The 20,075-nt window shown below is 42.0% G+C and overlaps 2 protein-coding genes across 4 annotated transcripts in view; both read right to left on the bottom strand.

The window, feature by feature from the left end:
* LOC310990526 (neurabin-2-like) overlaps window positions 1–3,446 on the bottom strand; it is a 50,450-nt gene extending 47,004 nt beyond the window's left edge. Inside the window, exon 1 of one of the 3 annotated variants that reach the window (XM_083977928.1) lies at window positions 3,333–3,446. The gene's annotated coding sequence lies outside the window, so the exon portion shown is untranslated. Of the gene's footprint in view, window positions 1–3,084; window positions 3,105–3,332 lie in introns of those variants that run through there. The other 2 variants (XM_083977930.1, XM_083977929.1) reach the window with 2 other exon arrangements.
* Window positions 3,447–11,858: 8,412 nt separating this feature from the next.
* The window catches only part of carhsp1 (calcium regulated heat stable protein 1), a 52,959-nt gene continuing 44,742 nt past the window's right edge, over window positions 11,859–20,075 (bottom strand). Inside the window, exons 2-5 of the mRNA XM_083978125.1 lie at window positions 19,363–19,525; window positions 17,347–17,455; window positions 15,741–15,863; window positions 11,859–12,352 (exon numbers count right to left, since the gene is read on the bottom strand). Coding sequence (XP_083834251.1) covers window positions 12,190–12,352; window positions 15,741–15,863; window positions 17,347–17,455; window positions 19,363–19,453 — 486 coding nt within the window. The 5' untranslated portion in view covers window positions 19,454–19,525 and the 3' untranslated portion in view covers window positions 11,859–12,189. The remainder of the gene's footprint in view (window positions 12,353–15,740; window positions 15,864–17,346; window positions 17,456–19,362; window positions 19,526–20,075) is intronic.

Raw genomic sequence — 20,075 nt, 5'->3', positions numbered from 1 at the left:
CACAACTTGTCCACCAGAGCGTTGTGGAGTTGTTGGATTGTGTATTTGATGAGTTTGATGAGGGAAACCAAGAAATTCCATTAGCCTCCGTAGCGTAGCTCTGAGCAGCTCACGGTTCTGCTCCGCCGTTGTAAAAAAGCTTGCACCGACAATTAAAAGTAACGAACCTATACTCCAAAAACTATAGGGATTATGGCAATGGGCCAAAATAGCCAAAAATGTTGAACTATCCCTTTAAATATAATGTTTCAAATGAAGTAGTAATTTAGCTATAGTTTTTCTCATTATTGACTCATCTGCCAATCAATTCAATTTGGGCCCAAAAATCTAACAACATATCAAAATATAACTCTTGTTTGTTCAAATACTCGATTAATCAAATAATAGTTTGATCTCTTTCTGACAACACAGAATCATGCCTGTGAACACAGACGGGGTGAAACATGCTGGATCATGTCGCTGTCTCTCTGGCAGTCAGCCTTTACGTCCATGGCAACGCCAACAAACTGGATGATGTTGACAGGACGTTGCATTGTTTACAGAATGATATTGTGCTAAAGGGTGTAAGAATAAAATAAAGACTGTTGTAAACAGCGCTGGGCTGGAGGGTATCCTAGGTAACGGTCGATTATGGACGCACACACACTGACTCCTGATGGCACACTGCTGACCAACACAACACATACACCCAAACACACACACCGGCTCCGACCACAGTGTGTCTTGTGACCCTGTGTTGCCAAATAGTAGATTCTCACACACTGATCATGTGAACTTAAGTGAGCAAATCCAATGTAAGGCAAATAACCTTCACAGACGTCCTCACACACACACACACACACACACACACACACACACACACACACACACACACACACACACACACACACACACACACACACACACACACACACACACACACACACACACACACACACACACACACACACACACACACACACCTGAGCTAACTCAGCTCCTTTTTCCTGTTATTGTTAAGATGAAGCTGGTGGTTCCTCATCTAACTGATAAACACAACCTGACACAAACCTGGAAAACAACACACAGACAGACAGACAGACAGATCTGACCCCATCTGACCCACAACCCCACAACAACCTGCTGGGCCGTCCTGCTGCTGCTACATGTACCAGCAGCTAAATACAATCCCAGCATAAGCCCAGATTTCATTTCATCTTTCCAAGAACACCCTCCTCTCCCTGCCACTACCCCTAATCCCTTGCGGTTTGCAGTTGCTTCCTGTCATTGGGCCTCGCTCCTGACTGAGCTGTGCTTCTCCTGTCTGGATGAAGATGTTAGTTTATTAGAAGCACCTCTTGTGCTTTTGTTTGCATGGTGCTCACAGTTGTAGAGGACCGCTAGCCTGTCACTGATTTGGCTCGGTTCCTCTGCTCCGCCTCTGTCGCTGCACTTCCCTATTATCACTTCTGTCCGTGCACACGCTCGTCTGTCCACTAACTACATCCCTGTGCATTGTATTCAGGTGCAGCCTCCAGACAGGGCCGTTGCTAGGAATTCTGGGCCCCCTGAAAGTGGGCCCCTGCCCCCTGACTTTTCCACTTTTTTTCATAGACTACGTATGTATTATCATTTCTTATTTAGCCTACTTTGTTTTGATGCTAATGCAGCATTACTATGAGTATTAGTCAGGGTCTTATGCAGAATTCAGTCATACAAAGATTAGACTACTGGGGTTTTTGTGGGCCCTACTGGGCGCTGGGCCCCTAGAATTATCATCACCTTTCTCCCCTATACAACGGCCCTGCCTCCAGATGAGGAGCAGAACTATGCCTTCCTCCTCCTCCTCCTCCTCCTTCTCCTCCTCCCATGTTCTAGTCTCTGTCAGGTGGAGACACACTAAAATAAATACATCCCAGCACAAACACAGCTGGCCTGCCTGCATCAGTCATCAGATGACTGTTGACTTCAAATCTATTGATGGGAGGTCCCTGATCAGCCCCTCCCTTCACTAAACACAGGCTACACACCACACACACACACACACACACGCCATGTGAAGGTGTATTCACTTCAGTGTAGTATGGCAACAATGACCTTGCTTCATCACATCCTGTTGTAACACAGAGGACTGGAGTTCCGTGCAACCAGGCTGCACATCTGTCTTTGTTTGTGTGTGCATATTCAATGTGGCCAGCAGCACGTGACCTCCCCCCTACTGCAGCCACTGGTGTATAGTGTGTTCTCATACACTGGCATGGTTCATGCGCCGTCCATCCAGACATGAGTAATAATAAGAAGTCCTAAACTCATCCATGCCTGCACAGCATCTCTGCATCACTGCCGCTCTATGTGCGTCACAACAGAAGCTACATTATGACAACTACAATGACTCCATGCATCCACACCACAATCCCTGCATCTGTGCAGGAGACTCCCAGCCAGCCAGCCTCGGCCTAGTGCAAAGCTTCATTCTGGCAGACACACACACACTGCTGCTGCTGCTGCTGCTGCTGGCGAGACACAGGCATTGTTGGCCAACCCGACATCTGCTCCTCGCTCCGAACTCCCATCTGAAAACCCTCTTTTTTATTTTCATGGCGCTGCTTTTCTCTCATCATACATTCATTGATAAAATAAACATTTCCCAGCCGCTTCGAATCACGACGTGACTCTGATTAATTCAGCGCGCATGCAAAACACACAGCAGCAGCCTTTACTACATGTCAGCGATCACCGCTGGCTGCCGAGCCGAGCCGAGCCGAGCCGAGCTGTCCCTCTCTGTTCCACTCAACGTCACATTCACGCTGGAGCCGCGCGCTCCCACATCGAAAAACATGAGATTTGATTCAAATGGAGGAAAGTTAACGGAACCAGTCCTGAGCCGAATTCACAGGTGAAGCTCGACGAATCCAAATCAGCCTGAGTTGACCCCCACCGAGGTGTTTACCTCCGCAGGTGAGCGCCGACGCTGCAAACACACGCGTTTTGCTAAAGGAGTTCAGCGTGACGTTCTTTCTGGAAACGTCAAGTCGGCGCTCGAGGACTCCGGATGTGTTTTTTCCCCCTCTCTCCCCTGTATGTCGTTAATATCCAAGCACATACGGACGGTAACGGTGGCCGGTAGAGCAGGGCTGTCTGCTGGGAACGTGTGACCGGCCGGTTGACGGTGTAAAGGCCCCGCGGTGCTGACGGACTGACTGCTGCGCTGCTGCGCTGCGCTGCGCTGCGGCGCTTCCTTCCTGCAGCCGAGCCGAGCCTCTGCTCTCCTCTCTGACAGACTAAACCAACGGACTCATTTAAACAGTGTCAGCGACCCGGGGGGGCCACCGGAGGCTCCCCATCACTCCTACCTTTTCTGTAGTTGCAGTCGCTCGGAAAGCAGCCCCCCCGGTGCCCGTTAGGATCCGCGGTGGAGACGGTCCATTGTCCTCTGCTGCTCCTGCGAGTGAACAGACTGAGAGCGCCTGCCCCCCCTCCCCTCTGCTCCTCCCTCTCCTCCACCTCCTCCCCCCTCTCATCATCTGTTTTCCTCCATCCCCTCTCTCCTCTCCTCTCCTCTACTCCTCTGCGTCCTTTCCCTCACCTCTCTCCCTCCTCTTTTCCTCTTCTTCTTTTTTTTTTAAAATTGAATCTTCATCACTTTATTACAGTAAATAAGTCCATATCATACACACACACACACACACACACACACACACACACACACACACACACACACACACACACACACACACACACACATACAGAACAGGCAGAGACAGGTTTGTGTTTGTCTCTCTCTCAGACCAACGTTCACAGCATCAGAGTAGAAATAAATAAAACAAAGGTGTAAAAATAAAAACTACAACATCATTCTGCATCTTCTATCTCTCATGGTCTCCTCCTTTTTCTTTCTTCCACCTTTCTTTCCGTACCTTTTTCCCTCTGCCTCACTCAGTCTTCATACACCCTCTCCATCATCTGATTCTCCCTCCTCTTTACAACCCCCCCCCCCCCCCCCCCCCCATTAGAAGCTATAGACCCATATTCAGATGATTTTGAACATTTTTACCTGATGTTGATCCACAGACTGAGACACTGAGGTGTCATTTACTCTCATTATGTCATTTAACCAGCAGCAGTGAATTGACCTCACATAACAAACATCCTGTGACTCACTGGCTGGACTCACTGTTCACCAGTGTTGGTGTCTCTCTGACTTTTTACAAGGTGTTTGGCAAAAAAAAGAGAGAAAAAAAGAAGACAACTCAGTGCAAGTGGCCTTTTAGGTCGCACAACGTGGAGAGAAGGCGACCTCTGCTGGTTAAAGCAGCTAAGAGCACATGTATGGTACACCTCCACTCCTGCAGCTGTGCAGGTAATAGAGTGGTTCTCAAACTTTTCTACATCAAGGATCCCAAAAGTGACACAAATTAGACCACAGACCCCCATTGGACAACATTTTGAACAGAAATACACAAATATTTGTTCTGGGACCGAACAACGTTACTTTATTTTAGTCAATATAGGTTCAAATGACTGCTAATGGCATGAATTTTGGAAAAATTAAAATAAATTTCTGGAAAAAAATTTTGGTAACAATTTGAGAAAAAGTTTGATCCTTGAACCCTCTCAAGGACCCCTGGGGGTCCCCGGACTCCACTTTGAGAACCACTGCACTAATAAACAAAACTAGTTGTAACTCAAGCACATCAAACCACTGCTAGTGTTGACAACAGTCACTGTGAAACATTAAAGGAACACTTCAATACTAAAGGCAGCGGCAGCTCACTGTCTACAGCACGAGGAGCCTGGTTGTTTGTGACATCACCACTTTTAGAAAAATTGATCAAACTAATGTTGTTGTGGGGTTTCACAAATGTATTCAATCTGTGTTTTCAGACTTGTTAACGACAACACCCAAATATTTTCTGTCTGACTGCATGGTAGGTGTCACCGTCATGAAAGAAGCTCTGGATGTCGCCCACACTACTGCAGAAACATGCAACAGGATCAGTTTATTTTTCATGAGAAGCTTCTGAGAAAACCCTAATGATGTCATAGTCCAGTAATTTTAGGCCAAAAAAGGGGTCAACGTTAAACAAATTGCAACAGAAGCAAACTCAACTGATTTTGTATCCTCAACATGTCCTGAGTGAGGGAAAAAAAGCCCAGAAGAATCCCATTAGGGGAAAGTTTAGAAAAAGACCCAAATATATCCCATTTATACGCCTACTGTATTAATTATTTTTCTCACGTGAATAGGGTAACATTTTTAACCTTTAGATATCTCCATGAAAATTACTGAGTTGATTACTTACATTAAGACAAACAAAAAATGTATTACAAGTTTTTTGAAATTCTTTGTTAACACGAGCAAATTTGCATAAATTTGCATAAATCCCTGCACCGTTTTGACGGCACATGTAAAGGTGCTGTGGTGGTAAAATTGGAATTAGTTGACTCCATCGGTCAGCCGACAAGAAATCACTTTAAATTTCAAGATGACTGCAATTTTTCAAGATAGCCACATCCTTAGTAGAGCAGGTATGAGCAAACAGTGCATAATCCAATTACGTATGGCTAATTTGCATACATAGACCCACACACACACACACACACACACACACACACACACACACACACACACACACACACACACACACACACACACACACACACACACACACACACACACACACACACACACACACACACACACACACAGCACAGGCTATAAACTACCAGCAGAACTAAGATCAGCTCCAACTGTGAGCACTTTTAAATCCAGGTTAAAAACATTTCTCTTTTCATGTGCCTATGGCTAAATTCCTTTTAAGAATTTTAAACCTATCTATCTTCTTTTATTTTACTTTTATTTGCTCTTGTTTTTAACTCTGTTTTAAGTGTTTGTTTTTATTATTTTTTATGCTTCTCTTTTATTTCATTTTATTCTTTAAATGTTCTGTCTTTATGTAAAGCACATTGAGTTGCCTTGGTATGAAATGCGCTATATAAATAAAGATGCCTTGCCTTGCCTATGTATGATGATAAATATACCTAATTCAACCAAGGTCTAATCAACCTCTTTAATGTCCCCCTACAGAAAAAAACAAGTCAGAAAGTGAAGAACAATGTCACAGTATGTGAGGCTGGGGAATTGCATGTCAGACACAGTGGTGAGCAGTGTAGGAGTACCACAAGGTACTGTGCTCTCACCTTACCTCTTCACACTTTTCACTGCAGATTTCACATCCACATCTGAATCTTGCCATGTTCAGAAGTACTCTGACGACACGGCCATAGTGGCATGTGTGAAGAAGGGACAGGAAGATGAATACAGGGACCTGGTGGGGGCGTTCACAGTCTGGTGCAACAACAACAACTTGTTGCTTAATACATCAAAGACCAAAGAAATTATTATTGACTTTGGCAGGTCCAAGAGATCCTTACGGCCTGTGACTGTGGATGGGGTGGACATTGAGAGGGTTCAGTCATACAAGTACCTTGGAGTACACCTTGATGACAGGCTGGACTGGTCCGTACACACAAATTATGTGTACAAAAGGACACAAAGCAGGCTCTTCTTTTTAAGAAGACTCAGGTCTTTTGATGTATGTAATGTAATGCTGCGTATGTTTTATCAGTCTGTCATTGCAAGTGTTACATTCTTTGCTATTGTCTGCTGGGGTAACAACATCAAGGTCAGGGACAGGAACAGACTAGACAGGCTCATCAAAAAATGTAGCTCTGTGATGGGGGAGGGAGCGGAGCTGGTAGAGGCTGTGGTTAAGTGGAGGATGGGGTGTAAGTTGAAGACCATCCTGGGTGACCCCCAACACCCTCTACACAAAACCCTCTCAGGTCAGAGGAGCAGCCGAAGCAAAAGGCTCATCTCCCTGACCTGCAGAACAGAAAGATTTAAGAGATCATTTGTTCCTGCTGCAATCGTTTTACATAACACTTGTTAAAATGTATTTTTGTGTTCATCTTTTTTGTCATTGTTGTATGAGCTACTGGACTAACGTGAATTTCCCTGCTAGGGATGAATAAAGTATTCTCTATCTCTATCTATCTCTATCTAAAAAGAAAAAAACTTCTGCAGAATACATTGGATTCATTTGTTAAAAAAAAACCAAGGCCATGTGACAATGAGGACGGAGACAGACCAGAACAGAGCAGACCAGGACAGAGCAGACCAGGACAGAGCAGACCAGAACAGAGCAGACCAGGACAGAGCAGACCAGGACAGAGCAGACCAGGACAGAGCAGACCAGGACAGAGCAGACCAGAACAGAGCGGACCGAAGACTGGTTGGACACTGGAGCAGTGAGGAGCACACAGAAGACTGGCTGACTGGACAGAGGAGCAGTGAGGAGCACACAGAAGACTGGCTGGACAGAGGAGCAGTGAGGAACACACACACACACACACACACACACACACACACACACACACACACACACACACACACACACACACACACACACACACACACACACACACACACACACACACAAACACACACACTTTTATTAGCCTAATAAAAACCCTTTTCTTGGTCAACAGATCCCTCTGTGTGTTCTTTAAATTACAACACTACCATGGGCAGTGTACTTGTTTTTGTAGGTAACATTTTGGTATGATTTGTGCAAAAAAATGCAAAAAGGGGTCTCTATTCTGTCCTTACTAGACCAGCACAAAGTAACCTACCATCACTTCACTGTCTGATTATGTACAGTATATAAACGTTTACTTAACTATACTTACTTAACTATAAAGCTTGTGTGTGTGCGTGCGTGCGCGTGTGTGGGCTCGTGGGGGGGGGTCTAGGGACATTGTCAAATTCTGGACCTCACTAATTTTGAAATCCTGGCTACAGCCCTGCATAGAACACCTGATAGCCTAAATGGGTTCCATTCAGACCTTAATATTACGTTTTTTAACTGTAATATGTTAAGAAGACTGAACAAGACATCTTCACCTGCTATACCCAATGTTTAGATCAGGTGTTGGTATGAATGCAAATTAGCCATACGTAATGTCATACCTGCTCTACTAAGGATGTGGCTATCTTGAAAAATTGCAGTCATCTTGAAATTTAAAGTGGTTGACCGATGGAGTCAACTCATTCCAATTTTCAAGCTGGTACTGTACCACCACAGCACCTTGATGTGCCGTCAAAACGGTGGAATTTTTGCAAATTTATGCAAATTTGCTCATGTTAACAAAGAATTTCAAAATACTTGTAATACATTTTTTGTTTGTCTTAATGTAAGTAATCAACTCAGTAATTTTCATGGAGATATCTAAAGGTTAAAATTTTTACCCTATTCACGTGAGAAAAATAATTAATAGGCGTATAAATGGGATATATTTGGGTCTTTTTCCAAACTTTCCCCTAATGGGATTCTTCAGGGCTTTTTTTTTCCCTCATTCAGGACATGTTGAGGATACAAAATCAGTTGAGTTTGCTTCTGTTGCAATTTGTTCAACCTTTTTTCATAAAATGACTGGACTATCATTAGGATTTTCAGTTTAGGGATGGAAACTGCAAATTTTGTAACAGCACGTGCTCTAGATTAAACTCTAAAGTGAGTTTGAAGGGGGTTTATATTTACTGAGTTGTTTTATAGAAAAACTAGGCTAAAATTTGATGAATCCTTTTTCAGTGTGCTGTTTCAGTTACTTGATATTTATGTATGTTTGACTTAACCGTGTTTTATGACACAATTAGACAACATCATTTCATTCTCCATATGAACACAAAACATTTACAACCATATCAACTTGATTTCACTAGGCCCTTTAAAAATCACTGACTTCTTTTATTTTGAAACTTTTCACCGGTGGAAGTGGTAGTATGTTATTGTGTCTTGCTAAAAGCTAATTAACTGACCAGTGTTCACAGTGAAGAGCTAAGAACTACACCAATGAATCACATTTGTTGCAACATACAAGATTAATGTCAGACAAAGTATTATATTGAATATTCATTCATGTAAGTATTATAATTAACAAAACTCATAAGAGTGGTATTACTGTAATTGCGTCGGATGTGGAGTGATACCTGCTGTAAATGTTCACATGACTCAAATCAGATACAATATATATACGGTAACATAATTTTAAAAATAGTCAAAAAAAGTCAGCAAACACTTAGACTATAGGACCCATACAAATCTCAATATGGATTATTATTAGTGACTAAATCATCAATCAATATTAAATATTAACTGTAATGTTAGTATGCAGTAATTGTGTATATACAGTATTTAAACTTGCACCATTTCATCATTTTAAATACACAAACCTTTGTACAGATGTCCAGCATGAGTAGAATTGTGTGTTTTTCTTAGTTATCAGGAATGCCACATATGCAACTAATTGAACTGTTATTACAGTACTTCTAATGTAACTGTAATGAAAAGTAGCAAATCTTGGCTTAATGTAGCTCAGCAGCTTTACTTTAAAGTTAAAAACCTTTAACAAACTAACAAATGTACCTGCTGTGCTCAAATGGCTACTACTGGTTTTCATTGTATATACCTACTTCTTTTTTTATACTCCTTTTTCATTTTATTGTGTGACATCAATTATCCAAACTATTTAAATATAATATCATGTTTGACATTTCTCATTTCATTGAACTCTTAGTCATGGTAAAATGATCCTCTATTAAGAAAATGATGGATGACTATGAGCAGAATGAGCTGTGGTGTGTTAGTGGAGCTGTAGTAGACAGATGTGGCCAGAAGAGAGCAGCAGTTTGACGTTTATCTGTGGGGACAACAAATCCACTGCATCAAATACAACAACTGCTTTCAGTGAACAAAATGTTACATTCATCATTTATCCATGACAATGAAATAAAATGTATGCATTTACTGTATAACCTGATTTTCACCTTTTCAAATAGACATTCCTCTTCTACAATAATGAAAATAATTATTGTCTGTGATTTGGATATGAGTATGTCACATCTAAAATTCTTACTTTATACAATATTTATATATTTTTTTTAACTTACGAGAAGATTTAGGACTGTTAAAACTCTGTGGTACTAATGCAGCGATGTGAAAGTACTCCATTACAAGTGAAAGTCCTGGAAGCTGGAGTACATACGTATTTGTAGCAAAGCTCTAATTAAAGTATTAAAGCTGAAGCACTGGTTTGGTCCCTCTGACTGATGTATTATTGTATATGACATCAATAGCTGATTAATACTGAGGCATGAGTGCGTCAGCAGCATATAACTGTAGCTGCTGGAGGTGGAGCTAGATTCAACTCTTTAAATACACTTTTATAACCAAGGACACCAGATGAATGAGATATAACGAGAGAAAAGAAGATACAACTCATTCTCATTCATAACATCACTTTAGTTTTTAGACCTTATTCTCTAATCTTTGCTTCTTGGAGACATATTGGACCATTTTAAGATTTATTAGAATGAATCCATGAGAAGTTTATAAGAGAATGAGAGTTTAAGAGAAAATCAATATTTGAGGGAGCTGTTAACATTTCATCTCCATCAGAAAATCCTTGACCACACTCTGCTTTTTGTAAGATGTCATACTTTAGAAACTACTGATTTAATCTTTAACAATGCATCATAGCCTATTTGAAACATTTGTTATATCCATGGTATTAAATCTTCCCAGAACGTCAAATAAAAGTGGAAGGAAAAAGAAGCCTAACATGAAAACACTAAATGTAGTACAATGAATGAAGAATGAAGTACAAACACCTCAAGTAAGTCATTAAATGCAGTACTTTACTTTCCACCACTGCAATGATGTGTACTCCAGAGTTCACCAAATATGTGTATTCTATAAAGACAGAAGAAAAGGGAAAAGAAAACTCTCCACGATGGTGTACGAGTTGCAAATGCTTTAATTCATTCATATGGCCACATGATCAAAAACAGGTGATGGACTGGAATGAGTAGTAGGCACGAACAGAGCTGTAAGTTCTCTGGGTAGAAGTAGGCACACATTCTGTAGTAAACCTGGAAAAAATCACTCTATTGTGCTGGAAAATGTAACATGGAGTCCAATACAACTCCACATTAGTTCTGTTGTGACCACTGTAGCTTATTCTTAATGCTGCAAAGCTGAGCTGAAGGGAGTTAGGAGGTTTTCCAGTAAATGAATAACTGCAGCTGAAGATCATTTCCTCACCAAATTAAAGTAAAACTTCAAACAACGTACATCAAATTGTCAACACAGGAGCTCTAAAAATCTAAGCAAGAAACCTACAAATCTCTCCTCCACTGGTCAGACATCTGTTCATATCCCAGTCAAAGCAGCTGTACTAACCTACTGCCACAGCTATGAGATGCTTGAGATTTTCCTCCTATTTAAATCTTAAAGGGATAGTTCACCCAAAATTCAAATTTCACTCATTATCTACTCACCCTCATGTCGACTAAGAGCTGTGAGAAGTTTCAGAGTCCTCCGTGCCTTCTCTGAGTTACGGGGGGCGGGGGGGGGGGGGGGGGTCAGCGTAGTAGTATTTGTCCATATAATGGTTGTCAATGGATACCAACTTTCTTCGTCCAAAAAGACACACCAAAAAACATCCAAATACCTCCATACTCCTCATCTGTAATGTCCCTCTTGTATTGAAGCCCCGACATGAGAAATTGTTCCGCCGGACACAGGAAGAGCAGTGAACTGAGACACTGGGAGCTTCCGCTACAAACAAGCTTAAAATATAGACTTATTTAATTTTTTTCGGAACAATTTCTCATGTCGGGGCTTCAATAGAAGAGGGACATTACAGACGAGCAGCATGGAGGTATTTGGATGTTTTTTGGTGTGTCTTTTTGGATGAAGAAAGTTGGTATCCATTCACAACCATTATATGGACAAATACTGCTGCGCGGACCCCCCCATAACTCAGAGAAGGAACGGAGGACTCTGAAAATTCTCACAGCTCTTAGTTGACATGAGGGTGAGTAGATAATGAGTGAAATTTGAATTTTGGGTGAACTATCCCTTTAATTCCTCACCCGAGAACGTTGCTCATGTGTTTGAAGTATCCCAGCAGTGTTGAAGTTAAACACAGAAGTCTAACAGCCCAAAACCTTCACTTCTCACCCCATCCACGTCTTCCCTCCCCACCTACACCGGCCCTGCTCCCCCCCCTGCCCCTGCCCCGGCCCCTGCCCCTGCCCCTGCCCCGGCCCCTGCCCCCCGGCCCCTCCCATCAGTGGCTCAGCGTTCAGCTGCTGACGATGTGTCCGGCCCAGGTCTCGTGTTTGGTTCCTGGGTTGAGGTGGGTTATGGTCACCTCCACCGCCTGGATCTTCTCGTGTTTGGGTGGGATGGAGCAAACCTTGTAGCTCACCTCGTCGCCTTCCACGGGCACATACTCGCCCTCGATGCTGGGGGAGAGGGGAACAGAAACTATGAAGTCGTGCAGGTTAAACTTAGATTAGATTAGATTAGATTATACTTTATTTCATCCCCGAGGGGGAAATTCCTTCGTGACAGCAGCATTTAACAAAAGGAAATAAAAACAGGACAAATAATGAAATACACAATTCATAAAAATACTTTAAAAAGAAGAAGAAAACAAAAGAAGAAAGTGCTACGGTGCTCTCTACCTCAAACTTGTGCTTGATCCTACATGCAGATAAGAAAACCCTGCACCGCCATTAAACATAATGAGACGACACACTGAGAAATATTGCTGCAATAACAACACACATCAAGAACTAATGCAAGCCCACACTTTGTAGCATCAAAGCTGCTCCATATGGTTTTTGTTGTTTATGTGCATTTCGGCAAAGTGTCTATTTGACACACCCAAGGGCCATGTGACCTAAAGATAAAGTGTGTAAAGCATTTGCAGATGAAAATAAAACAGTTTTTTGCAAACCAGCGGCACAAAGCAGCTAAAACACAGACTGTCTTGAAACAACACTCTCTCTGACAGAGTTATTGCTTACGGTCACCATTCCCTCTCTATATCCTGTACTAGTTAGTTAAACAGAGCTGTCTTCATGATGTCATTCAAATGGTTCTGTGATCCCTTGTCTAAGTTTCTTTTGCAAATTATAAAAACAGATGAAAAAGTGGCTAAAAAACACATTTTTGTAGATGGTCCTGTCCACAGCAGCCCAGTCTCTTAGTAGTGAGCTGATCTGCAGGTAAGAGGAAGAGTCCAAAAATGAGCTCTGAATCAAACACCTCAAACTATCACTTTAACTAAGCCTGTCACAATTATTACATAATTGCCTGATCACAATCATTTAGCATAATGGTTAAAACCGTTTCTATTCATCCGTGTAAAAACAGCCGGATGAAACTAACAGAAATGACACATGTCCATCACTATTTCCTTGTCATTTTCCCCTGTTTGAGGTTTGACTGGTCCTCGTCCAATGACACCATCACATTGCGCCCCTTTCCGCTGCAATGGTTTAATGGCACATGAGTGGAGCGCCACAAACTGTTTATCTCGAGGTGTTTAATTTCTAATATTAAACCACCGCATTTTGATGAGCATCTATTGACATTAGCATCATAGATTTAGTTACAAAGCCTAAAGACAAACAGAAATGTCATTTTTATTCACATGTTCCAATGTTTAATGCCAAAAAAAATTATTTTCTTCTTCATTATGATTAAACCATGTTTCGACTCATACAATAATAGTGGCATAAAATGATAAAAAAAAGTAATTGTTTATCCAAACTTGAGGCCCTCTACTTAACAAATACAGTTTAATCACAGTCTCAGTGTAGAGGAACTTGTGAATTAACAGAATCTATGATGATTATGCTTCAGCTGTGTGTGGTCACAAAGTGCCAGTGTGGACGAATGCACGAATGCAGTTTTTTAGTTTTCTGAATCAGTGTTGACTGTTATAATCATTTGAAATGAACTCTTCAATGTAACATAGTAAGTCAAGTTGCATTTGACTTAGAATACAAACAACGCACATGCACGCACTGTAGTAGCTGCAGGAGTGGTGTAGGAGGACTAAAGAATATCTGATGACCTTCACCGTTGTGCCTTTGTTATCTCCCACTGGCATAAAAGCAGTGTATGCACACACACACACGTTAACACCTACGTAGAGCAGAAACACAGCGGCACAATGTAAACTGCTCAACAGGATACAATAACATGGTTTCGGCTTCTCTCTTCCTTCCTGAGAGAATCTGTTTGAATCATTCCTCACCAAGCGGAAGCTCTGGGTGTGTGTAGGTGTGGGTATCTCACACAGAGAACCTACTATGGCTTGATCACACAGCCATTAAAACCAAAGTAACACATTATACACTGACCGTCCCCAAAATAAGTCACCACTTGGATTTAGCTAAGCTAATAGGTCAGAGCCTCCCATTGGATAATTACTGCATAGATGATTATGTTTCAGCTGGCAACAATTTATTTAACCCTTATTTAACTGATGCAGTCTCATTTCTTAAACAGCCATGTTGGAAGACACATGCTGTGGTCGTGGAGAAGATGTTCATCTGTTTCAGAAGGGTCAAATTATTGGCATCAAGCAAATAAAACATCTAAGGAGATTGCTGAGACTAAAATTGGGTTAAAGGGCATTTCTAGTCATAATCAATGTTTACCTCAGATATCAGGTCACCGATGATCAGTTCATTTCATACCATCCATACTCCCAACTGCAGTGTGTAGACGTTTATATTTGTTTTTGTTCAAGAATCTATCATTTTTTCAATGTTCATCAATGGGCTCCGGACTCATTTTAAAATTTTAAATCAAAATTCGGACTTACCACGGCTTCCACATTGTTCCTATTCAGGTCAGAGAACAAACGCCTAAGACGCTGTGTCTCAAATTCAGCGGCTGCAGCCTTCAGTCCCTCTACTGTTGTGTTCTCTGACCCGGAAAGGAACAATGCGGAAGCCGTGGTGAGTCCGAATTTTGATTTTATTTAATTTTTTAGAACGGTGGAGCAGAGTCGCGAGCTGCTCAGAGCTACGCTACTGAGGCTAATGGAATTTCTTGATTTCCCCTCATCAAACTCATCAAATACACAATCCAACAACTCCACAACGCTCTGGTGGACAAGTTGTGACCTGCACATTCACCACACTATGAGATAATAACACAACGTTACCAGACAGAGTTGTTTTAGAGGGAAATACAGAGACTGTTGATGAAAAGCTGCCCTCAACGGGAACACTCATCAGCGGTTTTGCATGAAATTACCTTGAAAAAAACAACAACTCTGTCTGGACGTTGTGTTATTATCTCATAGCGTGGTGAATGTGCAGGTCACAACTTGTCCACCAGAGCGTTGTGGAGTTGTTGGATTGTGAATTTGATGAGTTTGATGAGGGAAACCAAGAAATCCCATGAGCCTCCGTAGCATAGCTCTGAGCAGCTCACGGCTCTGCTCCGCCGTTCTAAAAATAGCTTGCACCGACAATTAAAGGTAACGAACCTACTGCTATGACTATAGGGATTATGGCAATGGGCCAATTTGCCAGAATGTTGAACTATCCCTTTAACCCCATTGAGAATCTTTGAAAAATGAATGCAACTCTGGACGGAAATAAATGTCGTGACATTGCAGAAAGTCATGGAAACGACGCCACAGCAAATACGTACATGCCGTAATCAAAGCTAAAGGTGGCCCAACGAAATATTAGAGTGTGTGACTTTTTTCTTTTTTTTTCGGGACGGGCAGTGTATATCCACCCTCTGGACATTAGAAAGCACACACTCTTCAACACGCTAACCTCTCTGGAAACATCACGTTACACACACACGCACACTCACTCTGAGATGTGGACAAAGATGTCGCTGCCTCCGTCTGATGGCGTGATAAATCCGTGGCCTTTGGAGCGGGAAAAATATTTACACATACCACTAAACACTGGACCCTCGGCAGCACGGGCCGTCCTGCAGAGAGAGGGAGAGAGACAGAAGAATGAGGTTGATGAGATAAAAGTACATCAGCAACAACTGAAAACAGGCCATCTTGTTAAGTAGCTGTTTTGTTATGATCCTGTCAAACATCTTCAGTGCAATTTAAATGGCAACAGCTTTTATTGGAACTGACATTTTGAGACGTTCCTGCTTGCTGACAAATTTAAATCCAATAATCACACTCCTTTTAGCTCTGTTTTCATTCACAACTGGGGTTTATCAGGGAGGGACACACTGAAAACAGCTGCCTGATACTGATAATGAGTGTTGATGAGAGAGTTGTGGTCCGAAGAACCAAAACAAGAAGCTAAAATATCTGGAATCAAAGTGAATAAAGTTAAAGTACCATTGAATGCAGCTTTAAAGAAGTAATAAAAAGTGTCTGACGATATGAACCTTTGCCTGCATTTCTCATTTTGTGTATAACAGTGTCTGTGTTTGCCTCCCTTGGCTGACAGGCTTTTGTCTCCTGCAATTACACTGATTACACTGCATGCCTGGCTCTGTGTCAGTCCTGTGTGTGCAGTTTGCTGTGCAGGAGAAAGCTCTTTGGACTTCAAATCAACAGCTTCTGCTGAAAAAAAGCCAGAAAAGTCAGAGGACTGAAAAGTCTTCAGAATAATATAATGTGAATTACATTATTCCACTTTACTGTACCATCCCTGTGTTTACTATGAGAGTCAGTAAATCTGCATTACAACCTTAAAGGGATAGTTCACCCAAAATTGAAATTGCACTCACGATCTACTCCCCCTCATGTGGACTAAGGGCTGGGAGAAGTTTCAGAGTCCTCCGTGGCTTCTCTGAGTTACAGGGGGTCTCGGCGTAGCAGTGCATGTCCATATAACGGTTGCAAATGGATACCAACTGTCTTCGTAACAAAAAGACACACCAAAAAACATCCAAATACCTCCATGCTGCTCGTATGTAATGTCCGTCTTGTATTGAAGCCCCAAAATGTGAAATTGTCCTGAAAAGAATTAAATAAGTCTATATTTCAGGCTTGTTTTGTAGCGGAAGCTTCTCTTCCCAGTTCGTCCAAATTTGACGAACCAGGAAGAGGAGCTTCGAGAAGCTTCCGCTACAAACAAGCTTGAAAAATAGACTTATTTCATTTTTTTCGGGACAATTTCGCATTTCGGGGCTTCAATACAAGACAGACATTACATAGGAGCAGCATGGAGGTATTTGGATGTTTTTTGGTGTCTTTTTGTTACGAAGACAGTTGGTATCCATTTGCAACCGTTATATGGACATGCACTGCTACGCCGAGACCCCCTGTAACTCAGAGAAGCCACGGAGGACTCTGAAACTTCTCCCAGCCCTTAGTCCACATGAGGGGGAGTAGATAATGAGTTTCCATTGAAATTTCAATTTTGGGTGAACTATCCCTTTAAGTTTTTAAACTTTGCTGTTATGTGTCAATGGTAAATTGTGTGTGTGTGTGTGTTCTCACGCTGAGCAGGTCCTGGTCCTGCGTGTGGGCAGAGGGCTGGGGATGAGGTAGCCTCTCATGGGGGAAGGGGAGCGGTCTCTGTGTCTGCAGACTGGAGGCTGCAGGGACTCTGATGGGACAGAGAAAGGTGTCACTTCATGGAGAATAACACACAACATCCCTCTATCAGACAGAGATGAGCTCATATACACTGACATGATCCTCTTCTGAAATGCAGCATCTGATCAGTGTTCAGTTCAGTTCAGCTTATTCGATTAGCATTTTACCTCCCCCCTTCTCAACAGATGGAATTCACTTAATACACACAAATACAAAATACAATGAGGAGTGGTAATGGAAAAGGTGTAGGCTGAAGCTCATGCTTATTATGCCTACCCTTTAAGTGTTTAATCTTGTTGATTTTAGGGTAAGAAGAAAACTATACACTACTGTTGCTGCTTCACGTTATGAGCATTAATCTGAGCAAACAGCCTGGCTTTTATTGTGGAGGAGTCAAACACATGTGGCCTCACTTATGGAAAAACATTCACATTATGAAAATCCAGACTGAGGCTGCTCACTTATCTTGGAAAAGTCCCAATCCTTTTAGTCTCCATTACTGGATTCATAAGTGGTGGTTTCTACTATACTATTATGGTTCTCATGCACCCACATGTTTCAAACACACACTCCAATTCATAATGAAGAGTCCTGGTTTCTAATCCAAACCAGCAGACAATATTGTTGTGGCACCGAGAGCCACAAAATCCATGCAAACGAGAGCAAATTCAGAAAACATTTCCATCCATTTGACATCCTGCAATAGACACAACACAATCACACGCACAAAGCAGCACAGATGGTAAAGGTAGCTGAAGAATAGCTGAACCTGACTGGGATGCACTTGCAGGGATCTAGACTGCCCCTAAATGAGGGCATTTTGCAGCAAAAATTGGGGGTGTGCAAATAGATTTTTAATCTACTTTACTTGTGCATGTGCAACTAGTAATTTTTTTTTTTTAAACCGGTGAAACGTGGAAGGGACGACTCAAAGAATCTGGAATCTCTCATTACGGGTGACAGATGAATGTGTGTGAAGATCATGAATGAAAAGGAAATGTTTCTGTCTCTGTTTCTGCTACAAAAAAGAGCAGTAAGAGTTATCCACAAGGCAGGTAATAGAGATCCCTCAAATAGATTTTTTATTTCTGCAGGTTTGTTGAAAATGGCCGATATAATAGAATTACAGACCCTAAAAATAATGTTTAAAGCAAAGAACAGCTCATTACCAGAACATTTACAAAGCTTGTTCAAACTGGAGGAAGGGGACAACAGACTGAAGCGTGATTTTAAACATACATTTGCAAGGTTAAGCTTAAACAAATGTGTATTTCTGTTGCAGGTGTAAAAGTATGGCATTCACAAAGCAAGGAATTGAAAAGTTGTACAAGTATGTCTCAGTTTAAGAAAATGTTTTAAAATGAAAAGATAAGTATCTACAAAAAAGAAGAAGGAGAAAGAGAAAAAGAAGGGAAAAAAGAAAAGATAGATAGACGAGTGGTGTCTACCGTTATTTTGTTTGTTTTCTTGTCATTACTATGTTTCATCATTCTTAATATTTTGAAACAGAGAATAATATTGGTGTTGAAGTAAGCCAATGTAATTGTAACAACAGAGAGGGGCAGGTACTATAAGTTTTCTTCATCCTGCTCCTTTTCATTCATGGTGAAAATGTGTACATTATGTAAATATGTGCAACCATGTGAGAATGATGTCCGATGAAATAAATCGAAATGAAATGAAATCATTCACTTCCTTGCGCCCCTAAATTTCCTGCTTGCGCTCCTAAAATGATAAGTTAGGGGCCACTGTGCTCCTAGTAAAAAGAAGTTAGTCTGGAGCCCTGACTTGTTAGGACTGACTGGGGATTTGACCTCTCATGGCCACCGTAGTTTTCTGGTGAGCTTCATGTGTGAATGTCGTGGACATGGATGTATTATAACACATTCATGGTCAATGTCAACCTCCTGTCTTTACCGCTTGACACTGCAGAGCGTGTGGATCCTGCAGACGGCAGCGGAGGAGTCCGAGGTCGTGACCCCTGGATGGGCGTGGCCTGAGAGGACATCACGTGGGCGTCTGCGTCAAACGGCGTGGAGGACGTTTTGGGGGAGGGGTCACTGGGCAGAGGTTGAAACACCTGAGGACAACAGGACAGGAAGATACAGTTAGTATGGAAGCAGACATCTGTATAGGTTCAGTCTTCTAAAACCATGTTTTCCTCCCTCAGCCATGAACGGCCCCTCCCCAAAAACAGAAACAACAACGAATCAATGACCCGCCGGCGGCATTCACAGAACTCATGTTACCGTGGCAACAACAATTTGCAGAAAAAAAAGGCAGACACCGCTGTGACCTTACGGGGACGGTGGAGGAGAACGGTCACTTTATTCACCTCGCCACGGGTCTTACATCATCGGTCATTACATCAGCAGCGTTGTCAGCCAATTAGAGAGCAGCAGAAAAGAAAACCTCCATTGATTTATCTTTTCCATTATTGGCTTATAGTGAAAAGAAGGTTACAGGGAGAAAAAAGAGGAGAGTGGGGGGGTGGGGGGTTGGTTAGGTCAGACAGCTCCAGGACGATGGCAGAAGAGGACGGAGACCATTTTCCAGGTTCCCACAAACAGGATTTAGGACTTCTACAAGGTTGAAAATGTAAGACCAAATGTAGCTGATCAGTGTTTGGG

Source organism: Trachurus trachurus, assembly GCF_905171665.1.
Source record: "Trachurus trachurus genome assembly, chromosome: 8".
NCBI classification, from domain to species: Eukaryota; Metazoa; Chordata; class Actinopteri; order Carangiformes; family Carangidae; genus Trachurus; species Trachurus trachurus.
This window is presented reverse-complemented; position numbering and strand designations above follow the sequence as displayed.